The 22,519-nt window shown below is 40.0% G+C and overlaps 1 protein-coding gene across 1 annotated transcript in view; it reads right to left on the bottom strand.

Annotated features, from left to right (window-relative positions):
• Positions 1 to 16,958, bottom strand: part of itga8 (integrin, alpha 8) — a 168,864-nt gene extending 151,906 nt beyond the window's left edge. Inside the window, exons 1-4 of the mRNA XM_007242178.4 lie at positions 16,596 to 16,958; positions 11,819 to 11,952; positions 915 to 1,015; positions 284 to 407 (exon numbers count right to left, since the gene is read on the bottom strand). Coding sequence (XP_007242240.3) covers positions 284 to 407; positions 915 to 1,015; positions 11,819 to 11,952; positions 16,596 to 16,774 — 538 coding nt within the window. The 5' untranslated portion in view covers positions 16,775 to 16,958. The remainder of the gene's footprint in view (positions 1 to 283; positions 408 to 914; positions 1,016 to 11,818; positions 11,953 to 16,595) is intronic.
• Positions 16,959 to 22,519: the final 5,561 nt, after the last annotated feature.

The following is a 22,519-nucleotide window of genomic DNA, read 5'->3' as shown; positions in this document are numbered from 1 at the left end:
GGGCGGAGGGAGGAGGGGTTTAGTTTACAAATCGCGTCCCTTATTGGTTTAATTTTTGTTTTATTCAGATTTTTTTTCCTGGCATTTTATTTTTACTCAGTAACAGGGAGTTTTCCAATGAGCGGAGTAAATTACTTGTGTCAAAATCTACTTGAGTAAAAGTAAAATTACCTATTTTAAAAACTACTTTAAAAATTACAAATTACTCATAAAATCTAATTAATTACAGTAACGTGAGTAAATGTAATTAGTTACTTTCCACCTCTGTGTAATATACACTCACTTGTTCTGCAGGGTGAATATTCTGCATATGCACTGAAGTTCTGTACAGCTATGTAGCAGGTTCCCACCGGATCCATCTCACTGCTCATCTTCACTGTCCTCCAGTGATAGAGAGGAGCACACGCCTGTGAACAAACACACCAAACACATTAATTAATTAACAAAAAATATTCCAATAAACCAAATGCACTGATCATCCTAGCCTCTCACACATTCATTCAGTTCATACCAACAAACTGTATACATAATAGTAGACTAATAATTTATAGAAGTTACCAGCTATTTCAGGCTGATCAGTCAGTCTGAGAGTATATACACATAAAAGATGCAGATCTTTCAGACCTCAAATAATGCAAAGAAAACAAGTAAGTTTTAAGGGTTCAGAAATCAATATTTGGTGGAATAACCCTGGTTTTTAATCACAGTTTTTTTCATGCATCTTGGCATGTTCTCCTCCACCAGTCTTACACACTGCTTTTGGATAAATTTATGCCACTCCTGGTGCAAAAATTCAAGCAGGTCAGCTTGATGGTTTGATGGCTTGTGATCATCCATCTTCCTTGCTACATGCAGCAACATCAGCGCCACTGCAATCATCCATAATCAGGACTACATTTCCAAGAAGCACTCACCACTACTTTTCCCCTGTGTGTTCGAACCGTGGCTCCAAACCACTGATGGGACTTAAACTCCAAAGGCTCCCGCGTCCCGTTCATCTTTATCATACGGTTATCTGAGTAAGAGAGTGAGAGAGAGAGAGAGAGATAAAAGGTGAATTAAAATGACAAGACATCTCCATCACAGTTTAATGCTAGCAATATAGAAATTAAGTATGAAGTGTAGATACGTAAACAATAATGCTATTTGGGAAATCATTGCCTACTTTAAACTACACTGCTTCACAGAAAAAAATGTTTGTGTGCAGTTATTATAAATTTTTTATAAAAAGTTTTATTACACATTAATGCATCTGTGTACATTCTTATTAAGCACTGCAGAGACTCAAGACATGACTTGGTCTTGCACGCTCAAAAGACCCAAACTTAACACCCCAGAGAGTCAGGACTTGACTTGGATTCACACTCCAAAGGTTTGAGACTCAACTTGGACTTGTATCTCACAGACTTCAGTTGAGCTGAGTTCAGAGATTTTCAGAGATTCAGAGATTTGAGACATAACACACCAGAGACTCAAGATTTGACTCAGGTCCCCCTTCAGAGACTCAAGACATAACTTGGACCACAGACTTAACTTGGACTCAAACCCAGAGACTTGAAATTTCACAGAAACTTAAGACTTAATACCCCAGAGACTCAAGATTTGACTTAGGTCCCCCCTCTAGAGACTCAAGATGTAACTTGGACCCTAGACTTGACTTGGAGTCACAACAAAGAAACTCAAAACATTTTTTGAGTCCCCTCTCCAGAGACTCAAAAAATAACTTAGACTAATACCCCAGAGACTCAAAATTTGGCTCAGGTCCAGCCTCTAGAGTCTTAACTTGGACTTACACCCTGTAGATTCTAGACTTAACTTGGACCCCGAAGAGTCAAGATCTGATTGGATTCCCCCTTCAGGGACATAATTTGACTCTAGACTTGACTTGGACTCAAAGCCAGAAACTCAAGTTTTCACAAGGATTCCCCTCCAAAGACACAAGACCTAATTCAGACTTATATCCTGTAGATTCTAGTCTTGACTTGCAACCCAGAGACTCAAGATCATACCCCCTCCATAACCTCAAGACTTAACTTGACTTGGACTCAAACTCAGAGATTCAAGAATCTACTTGGACTCTAGACTAGACTTGGACTCAAATCCAGAGACTCAATACTTAACTTGGACTTTAGACTTGACTTGGACTCAAATCCAGAGACTCAAGACTTAACTTGGACTCTAGGCTTAACGTAGACTCAAACCCAGAGACTCAAGACTTAACTTGGAAACTTGGACTCTACACTTGACTTGGATTTAACCCCAGAGACTCAAGATTTAACTTGGACTCTAGACTTGACTTGAACTCAAACCCAGAGACTCAAGACTTAACTTGGACTCAAGACTTAACTTGGACTATAGGCTTAATTTAGACTCAAACCCAGAGACTCAATCCTTAACTTAGACTTAGACTTAACTTGGACTCAAACCCAGAGACTCAAGACTTAACTTGGACTCTAGACTAGACTTAAACTCAAACCCTGAGACTCAAGACTTAACTTGGACTCACAGCCTGGAGAATCTAGACTTGTCTTGGTCTTGTACAATAAAAACATGTTTCAGTCTTCCCCTCAGAAAATCCACTCAAATTCACAATTGCACCCCAGAGATTGGCTTCAGACCCACAACCCCCCCCCCCCCACCCCAAAGACTTAACCTCAAACTCAAATCAGATTCAACCCTCAGAGACTAAAAAAGGACTTGCGCACTCAACCCATGACATTTACCTGCTGCCAAAGACTTAGACTTAATGATGCTGAAGTCAATATCAATAGACATATCCCACACACAAATAAAGGAACATGAAGAAAGAGAAAGAGAGGAAGAGATCGAGAAAGAGAGAGTGACAAAGTACACACAGAACAGTCTTCACCTCAAAAACCCAGCCATTATCACTCTCTCTCTCCTTCTATCTCGCCATCTTTTTTTTCTCATTACTCAGTCCCTAGAATAAATTGGGATAATTCTTGACACACCATCATTAACTGTTATGTTAATCTAATCAGCATCATTAATGCTTAACATGATGCCATATGTTATGATATATATAAAACCTTTCCAAAAAGATAATGTCATCATAATAATATGTTCACCATATCTAAACAGTATCTCATGTTACACATGAGCTGATTAACAGAGCGGATGGTCTGCATCACCATTTCCTATTGTTTCTTCATATTACTCATTGATACACCCACAGATTATATTATGTGGTTTAATGAACATGTCTGTGATTATTAACAGGCTTTTATGCATTCCACTGCATTTTCCAATCTCAATATTGTGAAGGCCAATTTTCCTACAGCAATAAACAAACAGTATACAGTGCAGTTCTAGAGCTTATGGTGTAACAATGCTTCATTAATGTTCAAATACAACATGACTGTAGCATCTGGATGTAATAGACTATAAATAAAAACGCTCATTAAACACATAGACTAATCTAACATTTCCCAGTTGTATGTGATGATAAAAGGGTTTTTCACTTTTCACTTTGTTTGTTCTGAACAAGACTTTTTAGCTTGGTCTTAACCAAAACTGAAGGTATGAAAGGTGCCTTGGACCTCAATTCAGACCAAAAGACTTGAACAAGATTTGTTTTATTTATTTTTTTCCTTCAAATTTAGCTTATTTAGCTGTATATCCCCCTATACTGGTTATGCCACAGCACAGAACTGCTGCTATATACAGCATTGCCGAGTAGTGTGCTCGGAGGAAAGTGCAGCGAATTGGTTCCGATACATTAGCTCACAGAAGCCTCGTGCTGATCAACATCACCCTTTGGAGTGATGAGGGGATAGAAGAGCGCCATTTACCCTCCCAGAGAGAGCAAGGCTAATTGTGCTCTCTCTCAGGGCCTCTGGCAGCTGATGGCAAGCTGCAAGACTGGGATTCGAATCAGCGATCTCCTGATCATAGCAGCAGTGCTTTAGACCACTGGACCACTCAATGCCTAGGACGCTTTTCTAAACAAAAATGTCTAAATCGCAATAAGCATGACAAATTACCAGCATGATTTTTGCTCTAAAACTTTAAGAGATATCAGCTCTCAAAGAGCCACAGGAAAACACTGTCAGGTGCTTTTACACCCCACGCAGCTTTGTTGTTAATACAGTCTCTTAAACATGATGTAACCAGACCTGGCAGACTCATTAATAACCCCCAGCTTCTTTAAATAAACCCCAGTGAAGTGAGCTGCATACGAGGCTGGGCTAGCGTCCATATGTATAAACCGTCTCGTAACTAAGACTGTTTACAAAGTGTCCGTATAACTGTGCTCAGTAACATATGAGGTGCAAAGAGTGGTCTTTAATCAGCACTATAACGAAGGTTTTAGGAATTCAGATCATCTGTCAGAGGCAGAGAGGCAGTGCAGCGATTCGAGGCACACTGTGGAAATGATGGAGAGAGTATTTTCCTTTTTTCTTTAAAATTCAATAATCTCAAGGCTGTGGAATGTGTCTGGTTTAGGACAGTGTAACTCTAGAAGATTCAGACGCATCATTATGTGTGTGTGTGTGTGTGTGTGTGTGTGTGTGTGTGTGTGTGTGTGTGTGAGAGAGCAAGGTAATCCAGGCGACTCTAAGTATGCAGCAGTTTATGGTGTATCTAATGAATACGGCTTGATTGCATTAGTTGTTCATCAAAGTCATTTTCTATCAAAGGCTGAGTGTGACGAAGACAGTGTAACTAATGAATCTGATAACTTGCGCATGTGTTTTGTGTGTGTGTATATGTGTATTTATGTGTGTGTGTGTGTGTGTGTGTGTGTACCCCAGGCTGGCAAGTCAGAATGCCTGGGGAGTGGAACCAGTTTATGCCTAATCAAAAGCAGGCACCCTTCCACACTGGTCATGGTCAGTAGCTGACCTCCACTGATATCCCACGTGTAGTAGTAGGGTAGTTTTAACCCCCTTGACCCGTGTCCGTCTGTCCTTTCATCTGCCTCTCTGTTAGAGGTCTGTCCGGGTATTAAAATGTGAAGTCCTACCCTGACCTGTACCTGCAACCATACACCAACTCAATCAGGCCCAACTGGGAATGATCCTTTTGAAACCCAAACTCTAAAAGTCTAAAATAACAATCAAACACTCAACTCCTTGCTGAAAACCAGACTGAACAGTTGAAGCTGGTCAGGCTGGTGAAGTGCTTGGCCAGTACAGGGTGTGTTTTTTGTTAAGTTTGATGGTCTAGCTCGTCCACAACCATGACAATCCAAGCATTTCGACTTGATCAACCTGACCTACCTAGACAACCAGCATGATCAAGCTTCAGCATCACTAGCAGGACCAAACTGGTTGACCAGAATGACCAACATGAGCAGTAAGCTCACCAACCTGCCTGACCAGCTTGACCAAAATTGTTTACCAACGTCACCAAGCTGGTCAAGCGACATTGACAAACATGAGCAGCATGACCAAGCTCGTCAAACAGAATGACCAGAATCACCAAGCTGGTTGACCATCATAACCAAGCTGATTAACTGTCATGAGCAGCATGACTAAGTTGGTTAACCAGCATGTTCAACATAACCAATATTACCAACCTCACCAAGCTGGTTGACTAGCATTACCAACATCAACAACATCATCAAGATTGTCGACCAGCATCACCAACATCACCAAGCTGGTTGAACAGAATGACCAACATAACCAATATCACCAAGATTGTAAACCAGCATGACCAGAATCACCAACCTGGTTGACCAGCATTACCAACATCACCAACATCACCAAGATTGTTGACCAACATCACCAAGCTGGTTAACCAGCATGACCAACATAACCAATATCACCAAGATTGTAAACCAGCATGACCAGAATCACCAACCTGGTTGACCAGCATTACCAACATCACCAACATCACCAAGCTGGTTGACCAACATCATAAAGCTGGTTGAACAGAATGACCAACATAATCAATATCACCAACATCACAAAGCTGGTTGATCAGAATGACCAACATAATCAATATCACCAACATCACAAAGCTGGTTGATCAGAATGACCAACATAATCAATATCACCAACATCACCAAGCTGGTTGACCAGCATTACCAACATCACCAACATCACCAAGCTGGTTGACCGGCATGGCCAGCATCACCAAACTGGTTGACCAGAATGACCAGCATGACCAACATCACCAAGCTGGTTGACCAGCATGAACAACATCACCAAGCTTGTCGACCAGCATGAACAACATCACCAAGCTGGCAGACCAGAATGACCAGCATGACCAACATCACCAAGCTTGTCGCCCAGCATGACCAGAATGACCAAGCTGGTTTAGCAGCATTACCAACATCACCAAGTTTGTCAACCAGCATCACCAACATCACCAAGCTGGTTGAACAAAATGACCAGCATGACCACCAAATCTCCCTTTACATACAGGTACTGTACTTCAATCCTCTTATAATTACAGTACTCTACTGCCACCCATTCAGTGATTTCCCAGTACTTCATTTGATGTACTGCAATCCCCATATACAGTACTGTAATTATATACATATTATAAAGCATTAAAGTGAGTTGTAGATTAATTAAAGCACTTTATTATAGGAAATGGAAACTTTTTCAAAGTTTCCATTAACAAGCAATTATTTTTCTCAACTTATTGTTTCAATATAACAGAAACACTTTTATTTTTTCCATATCATCTCCATATGTTCTTGCCTTACTTTACAGCCTTTACCACACACACACACACAGACACACACACACACACACACACACACACACACACACACAGACACTTCTCCACATGAAAGTCTTCCTCTTAATTCAATATCCCCTAAACTTCATCAATCACTGGCATGTACTTAACATATAATGAGTCTACCAGACAAACTGAAACCCACGGCACCCAGATGACTCTTTTCTCTTTCTCTTTTGGAGCAGTCTTTCAGCATGAATTCACCCCACCCACCCCTTACACCTGAGACTCAGAGCAGATGGAGGCAGCCAAAAAGACCATAACTCTATTTTGCCACTTTAATCTGTAGGCAATATTTCAAAAGTGCAAACCAACACCACAGACATGTTCGCTAGAGCTCCCTCTACTGGCCTCTACTCTTATTAAAAAGTGTATTGTGGGTCACACTGACAAATATTGACGTAGAGTATGCTGCGGCCTCTAAGCAGATCATTTAGCATCCTAAACACCAACATGCTGGTAAAAACAAAAAAAAAGTGCCCCAGTTTTACCTATATAGCAACCCCCCATACTCCCTCTCTCACAAGGGTAAGTCTGGCGGGCCGTGCACAACAATGCAGCAGCCGCAGAAACAGCACATGCCCTCAGGCTCTATTGGCATCTGCTCCCCACATGCCAGCAGAGATTTAAAACGTGACTACACACAGCACATATATCCTGTGAGATGCATGGCTTTGGACTGGATTGCACAAACCTTACCGTCATCGCACATCCCCTGCACAGCTGCTTTACTGAAAACTTACTGAAGCTTTTACAAGTGACTGTTTGGGCAAAAATTCTAATTAAAAAAAATTCTCCCATTACAAAGCCAAATAAATACGACGCCTGAAGGTGTCTGAAGTACGGGTGGGCAATATGGCCCTAAAATTATATTATAAAATAATATTAGATTACTGCAACAAAATGAAAATTAAAAAAATATATATTATTGCATATGATATGATATGGCACACCCCTAACTCAGTGTTATATTAAAAAATACAAAAAAAAATATCAGATTTGTAACAGAAGTCAGTTATCCAGAATATCATGATACTAATAATATTAATAATGCACTCCATATATCTCTCCATATATCCAGGATTAAAGTAAAATAAATGATACTGGACATATATAATCTATAGTAGATATAGTAGATATTAGATATATAGTAGATATATAATGCAAATTTAACAGTGCAAATAAAAAAAAAAGAGAACCCTGATCATGTGATTATTAGGGTTGGGTGGTATGGCACGATATTTCAGGGTATATTATCGTTCTCGATATTTAAAATGTAATATATTTTTAAATATCGCGTACGATACGATATGATATAGTCTGAAGTTAGCTTCTTTAATTTTGCACTGGAGCAACAAGGCTAATGTAGCTAATAGTGGAGCATCATCATCATTGGATCATTTGTATATAGATGGATGGAAATCCATAATGTTGATTTTATAATTGCATAGAATGCTGGGGATATGCAAATTACATGTTACATCTGGTTGGTGGACCCACTGGATGTTAAAGTGCTGATCGCTGGTACGAATCCCGGTCATGCAGCTTGCCAGAGCCCAATGAGAGCACAATTGGCTTTGCTCTTTCTGGGTGTGTAGATGGCGCTCTTTTCTCTTAATATCTATAGTGATCTCGATCAAAAAATAAATAAATTACACTGTAATGCCAAAAGTCATGGGATAGAATGCAACTTGATTATGAAGCAATACCTCGGGAAGAGTTGGGGAATGCCCGCACATGTACAGTATATGTTGTGAGCTGTTATTCTGGGAGTGAGGCTAAACACTGGCCTTTCCAAAGTAGAATGGGCATATAACATTCCTCGATCCACAGTTTCACTGGGTGTGCTGGGACTACATCATAGAAGCCATTACCACCCACAGTGGACAGTGTAGTGGACAGACAGTGTGGTAATGATTGTGATCGATGGCATTTGGCACACTCTGTTAGAAATCAGATCCACATTCAATGCACGAAAGCCCACAACAGCATTCTTTAGCTTCCCTCCATGGGACATGGCAAAAGTCATGGGACATGATACTAGTTTATGTTCTATGACATTTGGAATGGTAATTCTGTTAGCATCTAAAAAAAATCAGGCTAAAGGCTATATGGCTCTATAAGTGAATTTGAATCACGATAATATAATATGTTGAAGCTACTCTGCAGAAAACCAATACTGGCTCAAGTAACTAAGGCTACGTTCACATTACCGGGCTGAAGTGACTCAAATCTGATTTTTTTGCTCAATGTGACTCAGATCTGATTGTTTCATGGCTGTGTGAACGTGCCAAATTCGTTTATTTTTTTTTGTAATCAGATTTTAGTCACTTTCTTATGTGGTCCTAAATCAGATATGTATCCGATCCATGGACATGTGAGATGAATATGAATGGTCAAATGGAATTCATGCTTCTTTTTTCTTTTACGCATTAGCATTAGTACTACATGCTTTTCTTTTGTACCTACACATCTTTCGGGGCAGCTGGGCAGCTATAGTTGCAAAAACAGCAACAATATGCTCGGCATATGAGCTGCTACTGAATGCATCCATTTCTCTTTATAAAGCTATGAGTCGTCTCTCAAATATGAGGTTTTTCGTTGTTGGTGAAAAAGGCGACGTTTATACACGAATCAGTGAGACGATTTAGGTACAGATTCATTCAAACTACACACAGATACAGATCACTTACATTTGTGAATGTGAACCGTCAGGATAGCCAAATATGATTTAAGGAAAACATCAGATTTGAGCAATGTGGCTTGTAATGTGAACGTAGCCTTAACTGTAATCCGGTATTACTATGTACATTAGCATTAGCATGGTCTTTTCATCATGTTTTTTATGTCTTTAGGTTTTTCCATGTATAGATAACAGTCTGTCACTTAGTAAAAAAAAAAAATAACCCAAAGAATAAAACGAAAAAAAAAGAGATTACTTTACAAGTGTGTCATGGCTCAGGCATGCCGTCTGCACAAAGCTAATTGGTGAGGTATGAGCTTCCACAACTTGTTAGCTACATTAGCCATGTGAATGAACTGAATCTGAGGTCAGGGGAAAAGCCGGATTTTTAGCTGAACGTGTCTTGAGGGTCACTGGCTGATGGGAATGGATGTGAGTGATGCATTACGCGTCAGAGCATCTGAATCGCGCCAGATTGCACATGGAGGTAAAGTTACGGGAGGGGGGGTTCCTTGGTAATTACTGCGCTGCTGAAGCTTAACCCAAACCATATGCGGGGAAATGAACTTGTTTTTGGATGTGGGTTTTGATCTTTTTATTGTCGAGGCTGGAGTGAGCAGAGCCTAAACCTCAGGCTAATGTCTAAAAATATAGTGAGGCTGTATAAAAGTGATTATTACTTTAATATTTATCATTTATTGATGTCTTTAGAAATATTTTATAGGTATTTTAATGTATTCTCTTTGATCTGATATATAAATGATTCCATGAATGTGTTAATCCATAGAGATCTAGAGCTCTCACTGTGGTTTTACTTATTTTACTACTGAAATGTAATTATGTAATTGCATAACAAATTACACTCTAAGGTACTGTACACTATGAATTGCATTTAAATTCAATTTACATTCTGGTTTATAGCTCTACAGGAGGGGACCGCAGGCTTAACCCTGTACATTACTAGAAATGTACTCCTGGGTATAACATTTATAGCCTGTCTGAACATTAATGTGTTTTAATGTGTGTGTTTATATATTGGCCCACCTGTATATTAACCAGTTTAAAGTCTTACTGGCTTACCGGGAATTCTCCTGACTCACCTGATTACCCATTAAAGATCTGATGCCTACACATTTATTACAGGTCTCCCAAATTGTATCAAACTGTACCGAAACTGTACAGTTTGTGTGTAAGAGGTTAAAAGTGCACCCTACACACTGTACCGAAACTGTACTGCTGGTTTATTGAGCAGACTAAGTACACATCCAGAGTGCAGGCTAGAAAAAGTAAGTGAATCTCTGTGTCCTCCAGAAGCTAATTCACAAACTAATTTGTTTCAAATATTTGTAACAAATATTTGAGATGAATTTTAAATCTTTTAAATTGGTAATGAACCTTTACATCATTTTTCACACCTATAAAGGTTCCCACATGTATCTTTGTAGCCAAATAAGTGTATTTATTAACCTAATAATCATCATTTAATGGCATAATTTAAAAGAGCATTTGTAGAAATTTGTTCATTTTTTTTAAATTAGTCAGTTACATATGTGAACATATATTTAATTGGGCACATTGAGTAACCATCCACACACTGTAGGCTAGAAAAAGTAAGTGAACACTAATTTGCAAAATGTGCTTTAGATAACGAGATGAGATTGGAAATATGGGATTAACAGGTGCTTTATTAGTACTGGGGATGATAATGTACCTAATCACAGAAATAATCAGTGCAAGTCTCTGTGTGTTAGAAAGCATGTTTTTAGAAAAATGGCATATAGCTCTGAAAAAATAAGAGACCACTTAAAATTATGAGTTTCTTTTATTTTATGAAATTAAAAACCTCTGGAATATAATCAAGAGGAAGATGGATGATCACAAGCCATCAAACCAAACTGAACTGCTTGAATTTTTGCACCAGGAGTGACATAAAGTTATCCAAAAGCAGTGTGTAAGACTGGTGGAGGAGAACATGCCAAGTTGCATGAAAACTGTCTTTGCATTTTTTAAGGTATTTTTGTTATTTCAGCCATTTCTCATATTCTGCAAATAAATGCTGTAAATTACAATATTTTTATTTGGAATTTGGGAGAAATATTGACTGTAGTTAATAGAATAAAAAATGTTCACTTTACTCAAACATATACCTATAAATAGCAAAATTAGAGAAACTGATTCAGAAACTGGAGTGGTCTCTTAATTTTTGTATTTGTATAGAACCATCAAACAATATGAAGGTTCTATCAATCTTTTAAAAAGATTCTTAAGTTTATACCTCTTCTTTTCAAAAAACATTTCTTTAACTAATGTTCTAAATTAAACTAAATGTTCTTTAAAGAACCAAAAGTGCTTTTTCCCTGGTCCCGTTTGGGTCCATTTGGCTCCTCTGTTTTAAAGAGTGCAGTTTACGAGTCCACTTACTTGCTTTATCAAAGGGGATCTGGCGGCAAGAGTCCGGCTCGGACGATGGCCAGGGGCAGTAGTAGACGGCCCCCCCTTCTACTATGCTTGGCTGGGAGGTGTTAGCTTTGGGCGCACCGACCAACACTGCCAACCTGGAGAGAGAGAGATAAAAAAAAAGAGAGAGAGAGAGAGAGAGAGAGAGAAAAAGAGAGAAACGCTGTCAATCTCAATGAGATTCACTGTTAACCACATATTCATTCATAACCACACACAATGCATCTGGGTTAAAGCAGCTACTGACATCAGTGCCTGGAAAAAACTGTTAACCAGTGACTAGTGACAAGTTATAGTTAACAATGAATCAATGAGCCAACTAGACAATTTACAGCACTGATAAAATAATCATGCTAACTGATGCCAACCACAGTCTATTCCAGGGATCGACAATATGTGGCCCGCAAGCATGAAACATCTGACCCGTGAGTTTGTTTGAACTATAATGAACAATAATGAGAAAAATAAATAAATAAATAAAATGCTTTTCTGGTGAGCTTTTGTTCACATTCCTCCCCTGTCCCACTGTGGCGCTCGGCATGACTTTAGTTTCCACACATTCTCGTTTTTCTGCCCGTTTTTCTGGGCGCTTTTTTCTGGCCATGTTCCATTTCACTAGCCGGGGCAGCGGAAGTGTATGGGACCACGACTCTGACGACCAGGTTAGATCCCGCATGAGGAGCGTGTTTTTATTTATTTATTTATTTTCCTTTTTTCTTGCGTTTACCTGCTTTGAGATCAACTGTTCTGCAACTGGGTTCAACAACCCTCTGGGCTGAAGAGCTACTAGTCTGTAGCACTCCATCATGCCATTACACTTAATTTTCCAAAACAGAATTTTTTTGTGGCCCGTCACGTAATGGCTTGGAAAATATCTGGCCCACGGCCAAACTTAATCACAGACGCCTGGTCTATTCATTCTTAGCCATATTAATGTGTTTTTTTTTTATCTGGGTCTTGTTTTTCAGCTATGAATTAACATTATCAAGTAAGTCATGATCTGTAATGGGTGAAAATATTGATTACACTAAATATTGATAATATTTATCATGGCTGTCACACAAAAAGCTTGATTCTCCATTGTTTTAAATTTGACTTTTTTAATATAATGTGGGTTTGGCAGTCAGTTTTCTGTATTCTGTATCTAAAACAACTAGATAAGTGAAGGCTTCTGAGTGGAATGCAAATGTCTAGATGGTTCTATCATCAGCAAATTGCCTGTTGGGTTTCTGATGATGCCGCAGCCATTCACGGCCACTACACACAATAAGCATAAATGGATAAATGGCCTGGTTCTCTATGGTCCTCTGCCTCTTAACTCCATTGGATGCTAGGTAGAGGTGATGTAGTAGAACTGTCTGACAGAATGCTCATTAGTAAGCATTTGTAAAAAGATAACAAGCTTTATGTGTCTCAGAGGAAGATCTTTGTGATAAGAAATCCTACCTATTGGTTCGAAGTTGGAAATGACCAAAAACTGTGGTAAAAAGTGGGTTAAAATACTTTTTTTTAATATATTTTGGAGAAAAAATTGATAGTAAACCTAAGGATTTTGTAAGTGCATAACATGCAACCATTAAAGCATACTGTATACTAAATCAGCTAAAACAGACAGAACCTAAAGTGCAGTCAGTCACATAGTAAACTTTTGGAAAGTTTTAACACTGCCTGTGAAAAACTGTCTGGGACAGTGGCCAGGTGCAGTAATGCGTCTTGTGTGACAGTAAATCAATAATAATCAAGCTATAATAATTTCACATTCACATAAAGGCACTCCTAAAACTTTATTCCCTTTGGTCTTTGGTCCATCTTAGTGGTGCTGAATCCCAAGCTGAGCTGAGAAGACTGCCAGTCATGGTATTAGAGGCCTTTTTTCCAGTTTATGCTCGCTTACAGACCGGAAACACTGTAAATGGGATCATTAAAGTTTAAAAAGGCACTTTTATTGGGACACTGAATAACTCATGCCTACATCACATATCCCAAGCACTGAGATAATGTACCAAAACACCTAATCCAGCAGTTTCTCTAAATTCTTAAAGAAGACTTCAGATCATTACAGTATTTCTTTATGCTCATTTCCAAAGACTACATTAGTGAGGAGCAGCTGACACTGCATTAAATACATTTCTTAAAGTGCTTAATGTTAACTGATGGCCCAAACTGTGTGAATCTAGTCCTCTGCTGTACAGACCTAATTATGTGATTAGATTCAATGTATTAAGAGCCTGTATACCATTTAGACACCTTTCAATTGGTTTAATATTAGTAATATATTTGTAATAGCAATAAGAAGCTGTAGACTGCACAGACTCAGTTCAGTGGGTTTAGTAACAGTAATAACAGACTATAGACTGTACAGACCCAGTTCATTTGGTTTATTGCAAATAATAAGAGGCTGTGGACTGTACAGACTATAGTAATGAAAGACTATAGACTGTACAGACTTAGTTCAGTGGGTTTAGTAATAGTAATAAGAGGCTATAGACGGTACAGACTCAGTTCAGTGGGTTTAGTAATAGTAATAAGAGGCTATAGACTTTACAGACTCAGCTCAGTGGGTTTAGTAATAGTAATAAAAGAATGTAGACTGTAGAGACTCAGATCAGTGGGTTTAGTAATAGTAATAAGAGACTACAGACTGTACAGACTCAGTCCAGTGGGTTTAGTAATAGTAATAAGAGACTATAGACTGTACAAACTCAGTTCAGTGGGTTTAGTAATAGTAATGAAAGACTATAGACTGTACAGACTCAGTTCAGTGGGTTTAGTAACAGTAATACAAGGCTATAGACTGCACAGACTCAGTTTAGTGGGTTTAGGTATAGTAATAAGAGACTATACCGTATACAGACTGAGTTTATATTCTTTATTAAGAGTAATAAGAGACTATAGACTGTACCGACTCAGTTTATTTGCTATATTAAGAGTAATACGAGACTATAGACTGTACAGACTCAGTTCATTTGCTATATTAAGAGTAATAAGAGACTATAGACTGTACAGACTCAGTTTATTTGCTTTATTAAGAATAATAAGAGACTATAGACTGTACCGACTCAGTTTCTTTTCTTTATTAAGATTAATAAGAGACTATACACTGTACAGACTCAGTTTATTTGCTTTATTAAGAGCAATACAAGACTATAGACTGTACAGACTCAGTTTATTTGCTTTATTAAGAGTAATAAGAGACTGTAGACTGTACAGACTCAGTTTATTTGCTTTGATAAGAGTAATAAGAGACTGTAGACTGTACAGACTCAGTTTATTTGCTTTATTAAGAGTAATAAGAGACTGTAGACTGTACAGACTCATTTTATTTGCTTTATTTAGAGCAATACAAGATTATAGACTACACATACCCAGTTAATGTGCTTTATTAAGAGTAATAAGACACTAATGACTGTCAAGGCTTTATAAATAACAATTACCTTTTCCAATGAACCCTTAAATAACTCATTAGGCTTATCAGTTAGAATTGAATGCAGCCACAAAATGAACAGCTTAAACACTACTGAAGTACTAAATAGTTTATAGAACTGGAGCAGAACTTATCTTTGCATCCAGCAATTAATATTTAAACTAATACATTGGCTGGTTTGAGACATTGTAGAGCACCTAATTGTTTGCCAAACTGCATTTTACATTTAAAGAGCCATATACAAATTTTATATATAACCACTGCCTTTATTAAAGAACCTTCCACCTAGGTTTTCACAAAATTAAAAGTAAAAGCAATTACTATTTAAAAACTACTAAAATACTGAATATTAACTTATAGAACAGCACTAGAACATCTTAGTGTGCCTAGCCCCTGAGCATTAGCCAAGAAATGAGGATTTGGTTAAATAAATACATGGATGAACTGAACACTAGAGTACCTGTTTTTTTTTGCCAAACTGCAGTACTGTGCAACTCTACAATTTTTTTTTTTGTTAAATTGCATTATTAGGTATGGTTTCACGTGTGACTATTGCATTTTCAAAAGAATAATTGACAAACTCTCTGTTATTTAAATGCTTAGATTTCATTTAAAGCAAACTGATTTTAAAAACTTAAAAACTACTAGTACTGAATGACATAGATAAATAAATAAATAAATAAATAAATAAATAAATACACACTAAATAAATACTGACTTTCTGCAAATGTACAGCTGCAAATTACACTTAGTACTGATTTTACATGCAGATGTACTAACACCAGAACTTCATAGTACATCCAGCATCTTGTATTGGTTTAAGAACTATAAACTGATGATAATAATAATATCATCATGGTACTCAAGAAGATGTACGATTAATTATCACCCACATTTTATCACTGACAGGAAGTTACCTAGACTGAGATTAAGCTCTGTTAAATTTAGTAGTCTAAATTTCTTAAAGTTCTCAAAGATATAGTCAAATAGTTAATTCTGTTTGCCTTAAAAAGTTCTGCTGCACTTCTATAAACAATTCAGAACTCCCACAACTAAGCAAACTACTTTCTTACTCTAATACAAGGTGTACTTTATAACCTTCAGCTGCAGGTCAGTAAACTAATCACTAATCTTTTTGTCTAAATTTCAAGTGTTTCTTTGGTAATTCAGCTTCTTAAAGAAGAGTGTAGATTTGCACAAAACTGCAGTTTGGAAGAAAATTTGCATTTAATAGTGCATTTAATCCTTTATTAAATCTTTGATATAAGATGCTGCAGGTTGGACCGGTTAAACTGGTAGCTGAACTGGGACACTCACGCGCTCCTGTCCTGTGTTGGGTGGTAAAAATCCACAGAGTAGCCGAAATAGCTTCCCTCAGGTCCGCTGTACTCCTGCGGTTTCTCCAGGTCCAGGTTAAACGCAGCTATCATCCCGCACAGAACCGCGAGCGCGCACGAAAGCGCGCGGGAACACGCACGAACTGCGCGCGCCACCATCGCTATACGGTCCAGTGGGATGCAAGTTAATCAGAGAAGCCCAACTTCTGCTGCTGATGCTGCTGCTGATGATGACAGTGACGGTGCTGCTGCTGCTATTAGAAATCCTCTCGTGCAGCTCCGCGCGCCCCGTATCCACTCACTGAGCGCACCGCGCGCGTCTTCTCTCCCCCGACTGTCCCAGCGCGAGACATTATAACGAGCTGAGCGCGAGATGCTTTTGTTTCCCGCCTGCATTCCGATAGACCACACCCACTGCCCCACGATTGGCTGGTGCAGCGTAAGGCGGGACTACACGCCTAGTCAGTCATAATAAGGGAGGCGGGGCACTTCTAGCCAATCATAAGGCAGGAGGTGAGTTAAAGCTGGTCAATCACGAGCAAGGGGGCGGGGTTTATAGAGAAGGCGTGTGAGAAACAAAAAACAGGCGCACGAGACCACATCACCACATCAGTCTCAAACAGAGCGCGAGCCCGAAGCATTAATCCTTATCCCTTACCCCTATACATCCATCCATCCATATTGACTTTTCATTCATCCATCTCATCATTCATTTGTTCCATTATTTAGCCACTGGTCCATCCATCCATCCATCCATCCATCTATCTCTTCACATATACGTCCATCCTTTCATCTTCACCATCTTCCCCTACATCCGTCTACATCGCCTTTTTATGGATCCATTCATACATTCATCTTTCCATCTTTACCATGTACTTCTCCATATATACACACATAAATCAATCCATCCATTCACTATCTTTACCATACTATGCTCCATTTTACCATCCACATTGCCTCTTCTTGTCTCCATCCATACATCTATCTGTCCATCTTTACCATCTATCTCTCCATATACACACATCCATCCATCCACCACCTTTACCATATTTACCTCCATCTATCCATATCAACTTTTTATCCCTCCATCCATCTCACCATCCAGTTTTTAAAAAAAAATTATCCATTGGCCCACTCACCCCTCCATTCACTCGTCTGTTCCTCCGTCCATCTGGGGATGGAGATATTCATTTGTTTTGAAAGCAAATCGAAAGCATTCATTACGCTCCACGCGCTCGTCTGAACTCGTGTTTTGCTTAATGAGGCTTTGAATCGCTCAGTGAACATAATACACGGTTATTAATGTTAATTAACGGTAATTAGGAGCACGTAAAAACGGTCTAAATTTAAAGGCGGGTGGGAGCAGGTCGTGAGTAAATGAGTAGCCTGGCTGTTTCATGTGATCCGAAAAGATCCGGAACTTGCCGACCCGAACCTTTACCTAAAATAACACTAACCCACGTGACCACGGTTTATTTCTCTCTTCTGTGAACTTTATAAAGTCTTACACCATCAAATAATCAACATAAAACCCCCATTCTTTTATAATTCACCTTCTGATAGGCAAAAAAATTATATATGTGACTCTTACTTTTGTACATTGCTGTATATATGAAAGAATGTATTACTCAGCATTTTCTTCAACAAATATAACACAGAATTGTTGCCTTCAAAATGTTACTGAAGTCATTTGATAACTATTATTTACAGAACCAGTCAAAAGTTTGAACACACCTTAAAAATGTACTAAACACTTTACCATAATGCAGTAATAGCAGAAATGTGTTTCTCTGAAGTAATAAAACATAACAGCCCTGCTTAAAATGATTTTAAACATTTCTTAACCTTTAAAAAACATTTTTATTGCAGCAATTTCCACCTCTGGAGCGCCCTCACAGGTTCAACTGTGCTATTGGCGAGAGTGATGTTTTCACATACTCAATAACACCACCCCATCAGCCCAAAGAGCTCTCTCTCCTGTCCCGCCCCTAAACCTATACATCACCCAGTGCCCCACTCAAACTACTGTAGATTAATACAAATAGTAAACAAAAAAGTGTTAAACAAATCATAATATGTTTTAGGTTCTTTAATGGCTGGATTTTCTCAGTCAGTTTCATTAGGTAGAATCACCTGGAATGATCAGCTTTCAGTTAACAGCTATGCTGAACTTATCAAATGTTAATTACTTGAATTTCTTGCCTCCTAATGTGTTTGAGAGCATCAGTTGTAAAGAAGTAGAGGTGGTATACAGTGAATAGCTCTATTCTAAGTAATGATCTAATCTTTACTTGATCATACTCAATCTCTCAATCCCTCAAGTGCAGTGGCAACCTCTTTTAAAACATTATGATGAAACTGGCTTTCATCAGGACCACCCCAGGACAGGAAGAGCAAGAGTTATCTCTGTTGCACAGGATAAGTTTATCAGAGTGACCAGCATCAGAATCTGCTCCCAGCACCTCAGATGTGAGTTTACTTAAAAGCTTAGCAGAGAATTTTGGTTTGTGTAACACTTTTTTTAAAGTTACTACATGATTCCTTATGTGTATCTTTTAGTCTGTATTAATTTACAATGTAGGAAAAAATAATAAAAAAATAAAAAACTGTGTGCAAACCTTTGACTGGTACTGCAACTCTAATAGAAACACTTCCCTGGACTTGGATATTTGATACAATAACTCCAAAAAAGCAGAATGAATTCTATTTATTTGCTCGTCTGTTACTATGTGGTAACTAAGGTGGATCTCTTTGTGCATAGGGTTTGCTACGGTATGACAGTTAATGCTTTCTATAAACTGACCAGTCTATTACTACTGTATACAAGTATCTATTGCCACACTGAAAGAGAGTAAAATTTACTTTAAATTTTTTACTCTGCATTTGCTTTTCTTTTAAGTCAATTTAATTCATTTGATTACTATTATTTACAGTACCAGTCAAAAGTTTAAACACACTTTAAAGAGCCCCTAAACCCATACTCTCATGGTGAGCACAGAATTGCAGACACGTGCAGATACTGATAAAACAATACATTTATTATAAAAATAAACAGATGTAAGACATGGTTGATACAGAAAATGGGTAATCACCAAAAACCAGAGGAATGTAGACAAAACCATACCATAAACGAGAGACAGTCCAGAGTTCATACACGAGATATCCAATGTCAGAGGTAATCCAAGAGGCAGTAGTGAAAACACAGTCCAGGCAATACACAAGCAATCCAATATCAGAGGCAAAGGCAATAATCGGCGTCGAGAAAACAAAAGCAAGGTCATACACAAGATAAACTGAGACAAGAGATATAGAACGCTTTGTAAAGAGGAGAACCTACAATACGCGGCGTGGGTGTTTGTGTGGAGTGCTCTTATATAGTCCCAGTAATCAGTATTCGGGACTTCCTGGAGGAAGCAGGTGAGGTGTCACGTGACCAGGTGAGTGCGTGATGTCAGCGGGTGGTGCATTCTGGGTAGTGTAGTTGTTGACCTGAGAACCTCCGTTAGAGCTGAGTGTGGAAGGGACAGAGGAGCTAACAGCACCAGACGTGACAGTACCTACCCCCAAGGGAGTCGGAACGGAGCCGGAACAGGGACGACCACGACGACGTCCACCCGACGGGCAGGGAGTACCGGCGGGAGGAACAGGCGTAGCCACAGAGGTGCCGGACAGGCGGGGTCTGCGAGACTGGGAACCCCGACGCACCGGAGCCCAAGAAGAGAGTGAGCGCTTGGGACGCCCACGGGGTCTAGGAGCAGGTTTTCCAGTTTGACGGGCATGAAATTCGGCCAGTAGAGCAGGATCCAGCACATCACCGGCGGCAACCCAGCAACGCTCCTCAGGGCCGTAACCCTCCCAGTCTATCAGGTACTGGAGCACACCGCCACGCCTGCGTGAATCCAGCACCTCTCGAACCGCATAGGTAGACGAATCCTCCCCCTCCACTGCCGCGGGCGGCACGTCATCAGGAACACCCTCGGCAAGCGGACCTGGGACAAGAGGCTTGAGCAGAGAGACATGAAACGAATTATGCACTCTGTACTGAGCAGGTAACTCAATCTTATAAGTCACCTCGTTAACCTGAGACAAAACCTTAAATGGGCCAATATACACTGCTCAAAAAATAAAGGGAACACTCAAATAACACAATAAAACTCCAAGTAAATCAAACTTCTGTGAAATTAAATTGTCCACTTAGGAAGCAACACTGATTGACAATCAATTTCACCTGCTGTTGTGCAAATGGAATAGACAACAGGTTGGAATTATTGGCAATTAGCAAGACACACTCAATAAAGGAGTGGTTCTGCAGGTGGGGACCACAGACCACTTCTCAGAACCTATGCTGTCTGGCTGATGTTTTGGTCAGTTTTGAATGTTGGTGGTGCTTTCACACTCGTGGTAGCATGAGACGGACTCTACAACCCACACAAGTGGCTCAGGTAGTGCAGCTCATCCAGGATGGCACATCAATGCGAGCTGTGGCAAGAAGGTTTGCTGTGTCTGTCAGCGTAGTGTCTAGAGGCTGGAGGCGCTACCAGGAGACAGGCCTGTACACCAGGAGACGTGGAGGAGGCCGTAGGAGGGCAACAACCCAGCAGCAGGACCGCTACCTCCACCTTTGTGCAAGAAGGAACAGGAGGAGCACTGCCAGAGCCCTGCAAAATGACCTCCAGCAGGCCACAAATGTGCATGTGTCTGCACAAACGGTTAGAAACCGACTCCATGAGGATGGTATGAGGGCCCGACGTCCACAGATGGGGGTTGTGCTCACAGCCCAACACCGTACAGGACGCTTGGCATTTGTCAGAGAACACCAGGATTGGCAAATTCGCCACTGGCGCCTTGTGCTCCTCACAGATGAAAGCAGGTTCACACTGAGCACATGACAGACGTGACAGAGTCTGGAGACGCCGTGGAGAGCGGTCTGCTGCCTGCAACATCCTTCAGCATGACCGGTTTGGCAGTGGGTCAGTAATGGTGTGGGGTGGGGTGGCAGTCCTCCATGTGCTCACCAGAGGTAGCCTGACTGCCATTAGGTACCGAGATGAGATCCTCAGACCCCCTGTGAGACCATATGCTGGTGCGGTTGGCCCTGGGTTCCTCCTAATGCAGGACAATGCTAGACCTCATGTGGCTGGAGTGTGTCAGCAGTTCCTGCAAGATGAAGGCATTGAAGCTATGGACTGGCCCGCCCGTTCCCCAGACCTGAATCCGATTGAGCACATCTGGGACATCATGTCTCGCTCCATCCACCAACGTTACGTTGCACCAAAGACTGTCCAGGAGTTGGTGGATGCTTTAGTCCAGGTCTGGGAGGAGATCCCTCAGGAGACCATCCACCACCTCATCAGGAGCATGCCCAGGCGTTGTAGGGAGGTCATACAGGCACGTGTAGGCCACACACAATACTGAGCCTCATTTTGACTTGTTTTAAGGACATTACATTAAAGTTGGATCAGCCTGTAGTGTGTTTTTTCACTTTAATTTTGTGTGTGGCTCCAAATCCAGGCCTCCATTGGTTAATAAATTTGATTTCCATTGATGATTTTTGTGTGATTTTGTTGTCAGCACATTCAACTTTGTACAGAACAAAGTATTCAATGAGAATATTTCATTCATTTAGATCTAGGATGTGTTATTTGAGTGTTCCCTTTATTTTTTTGAGCAGTGTACTTAGGCAGCAGTTTCCTACAGGCCCCCTCAAACCTCAAGTCCCGGGTCGACAACCACACCCTGTCTCCGGGTTGGTATTGGGGGGTGGTACCACGGTGTCTGTCGGACTGCTCCTTATACTTGCGTAAGACCTCCAAAATTTGTTGATGCGTCTCCTCCCACACCTGCTCACTCCGCTTCATCCAGTCGTCAACAGCAGGTATCTCAGTGGACGACGCTGTCCACGGA

This window comes from Astyanax mexicanus, chromosome 1 (assembly GCF_023375975.1).
Source record: "Astyanax mexicanus isolate ESR-SI-001 chromosome 1, AstMex3_surface, whole genome shotgun sequence".
NCBI classification, from domain to species: domain Eukaryota; kingdom Metazoa; phylum Chordata; class Actinopteri; order Characiformes; family Acestrorhamphidae; genus Astyanax; species Astyanax mexicanus.
This window is presented reverse-complemented; position numbering and strand designations above follow the sequence as displayed.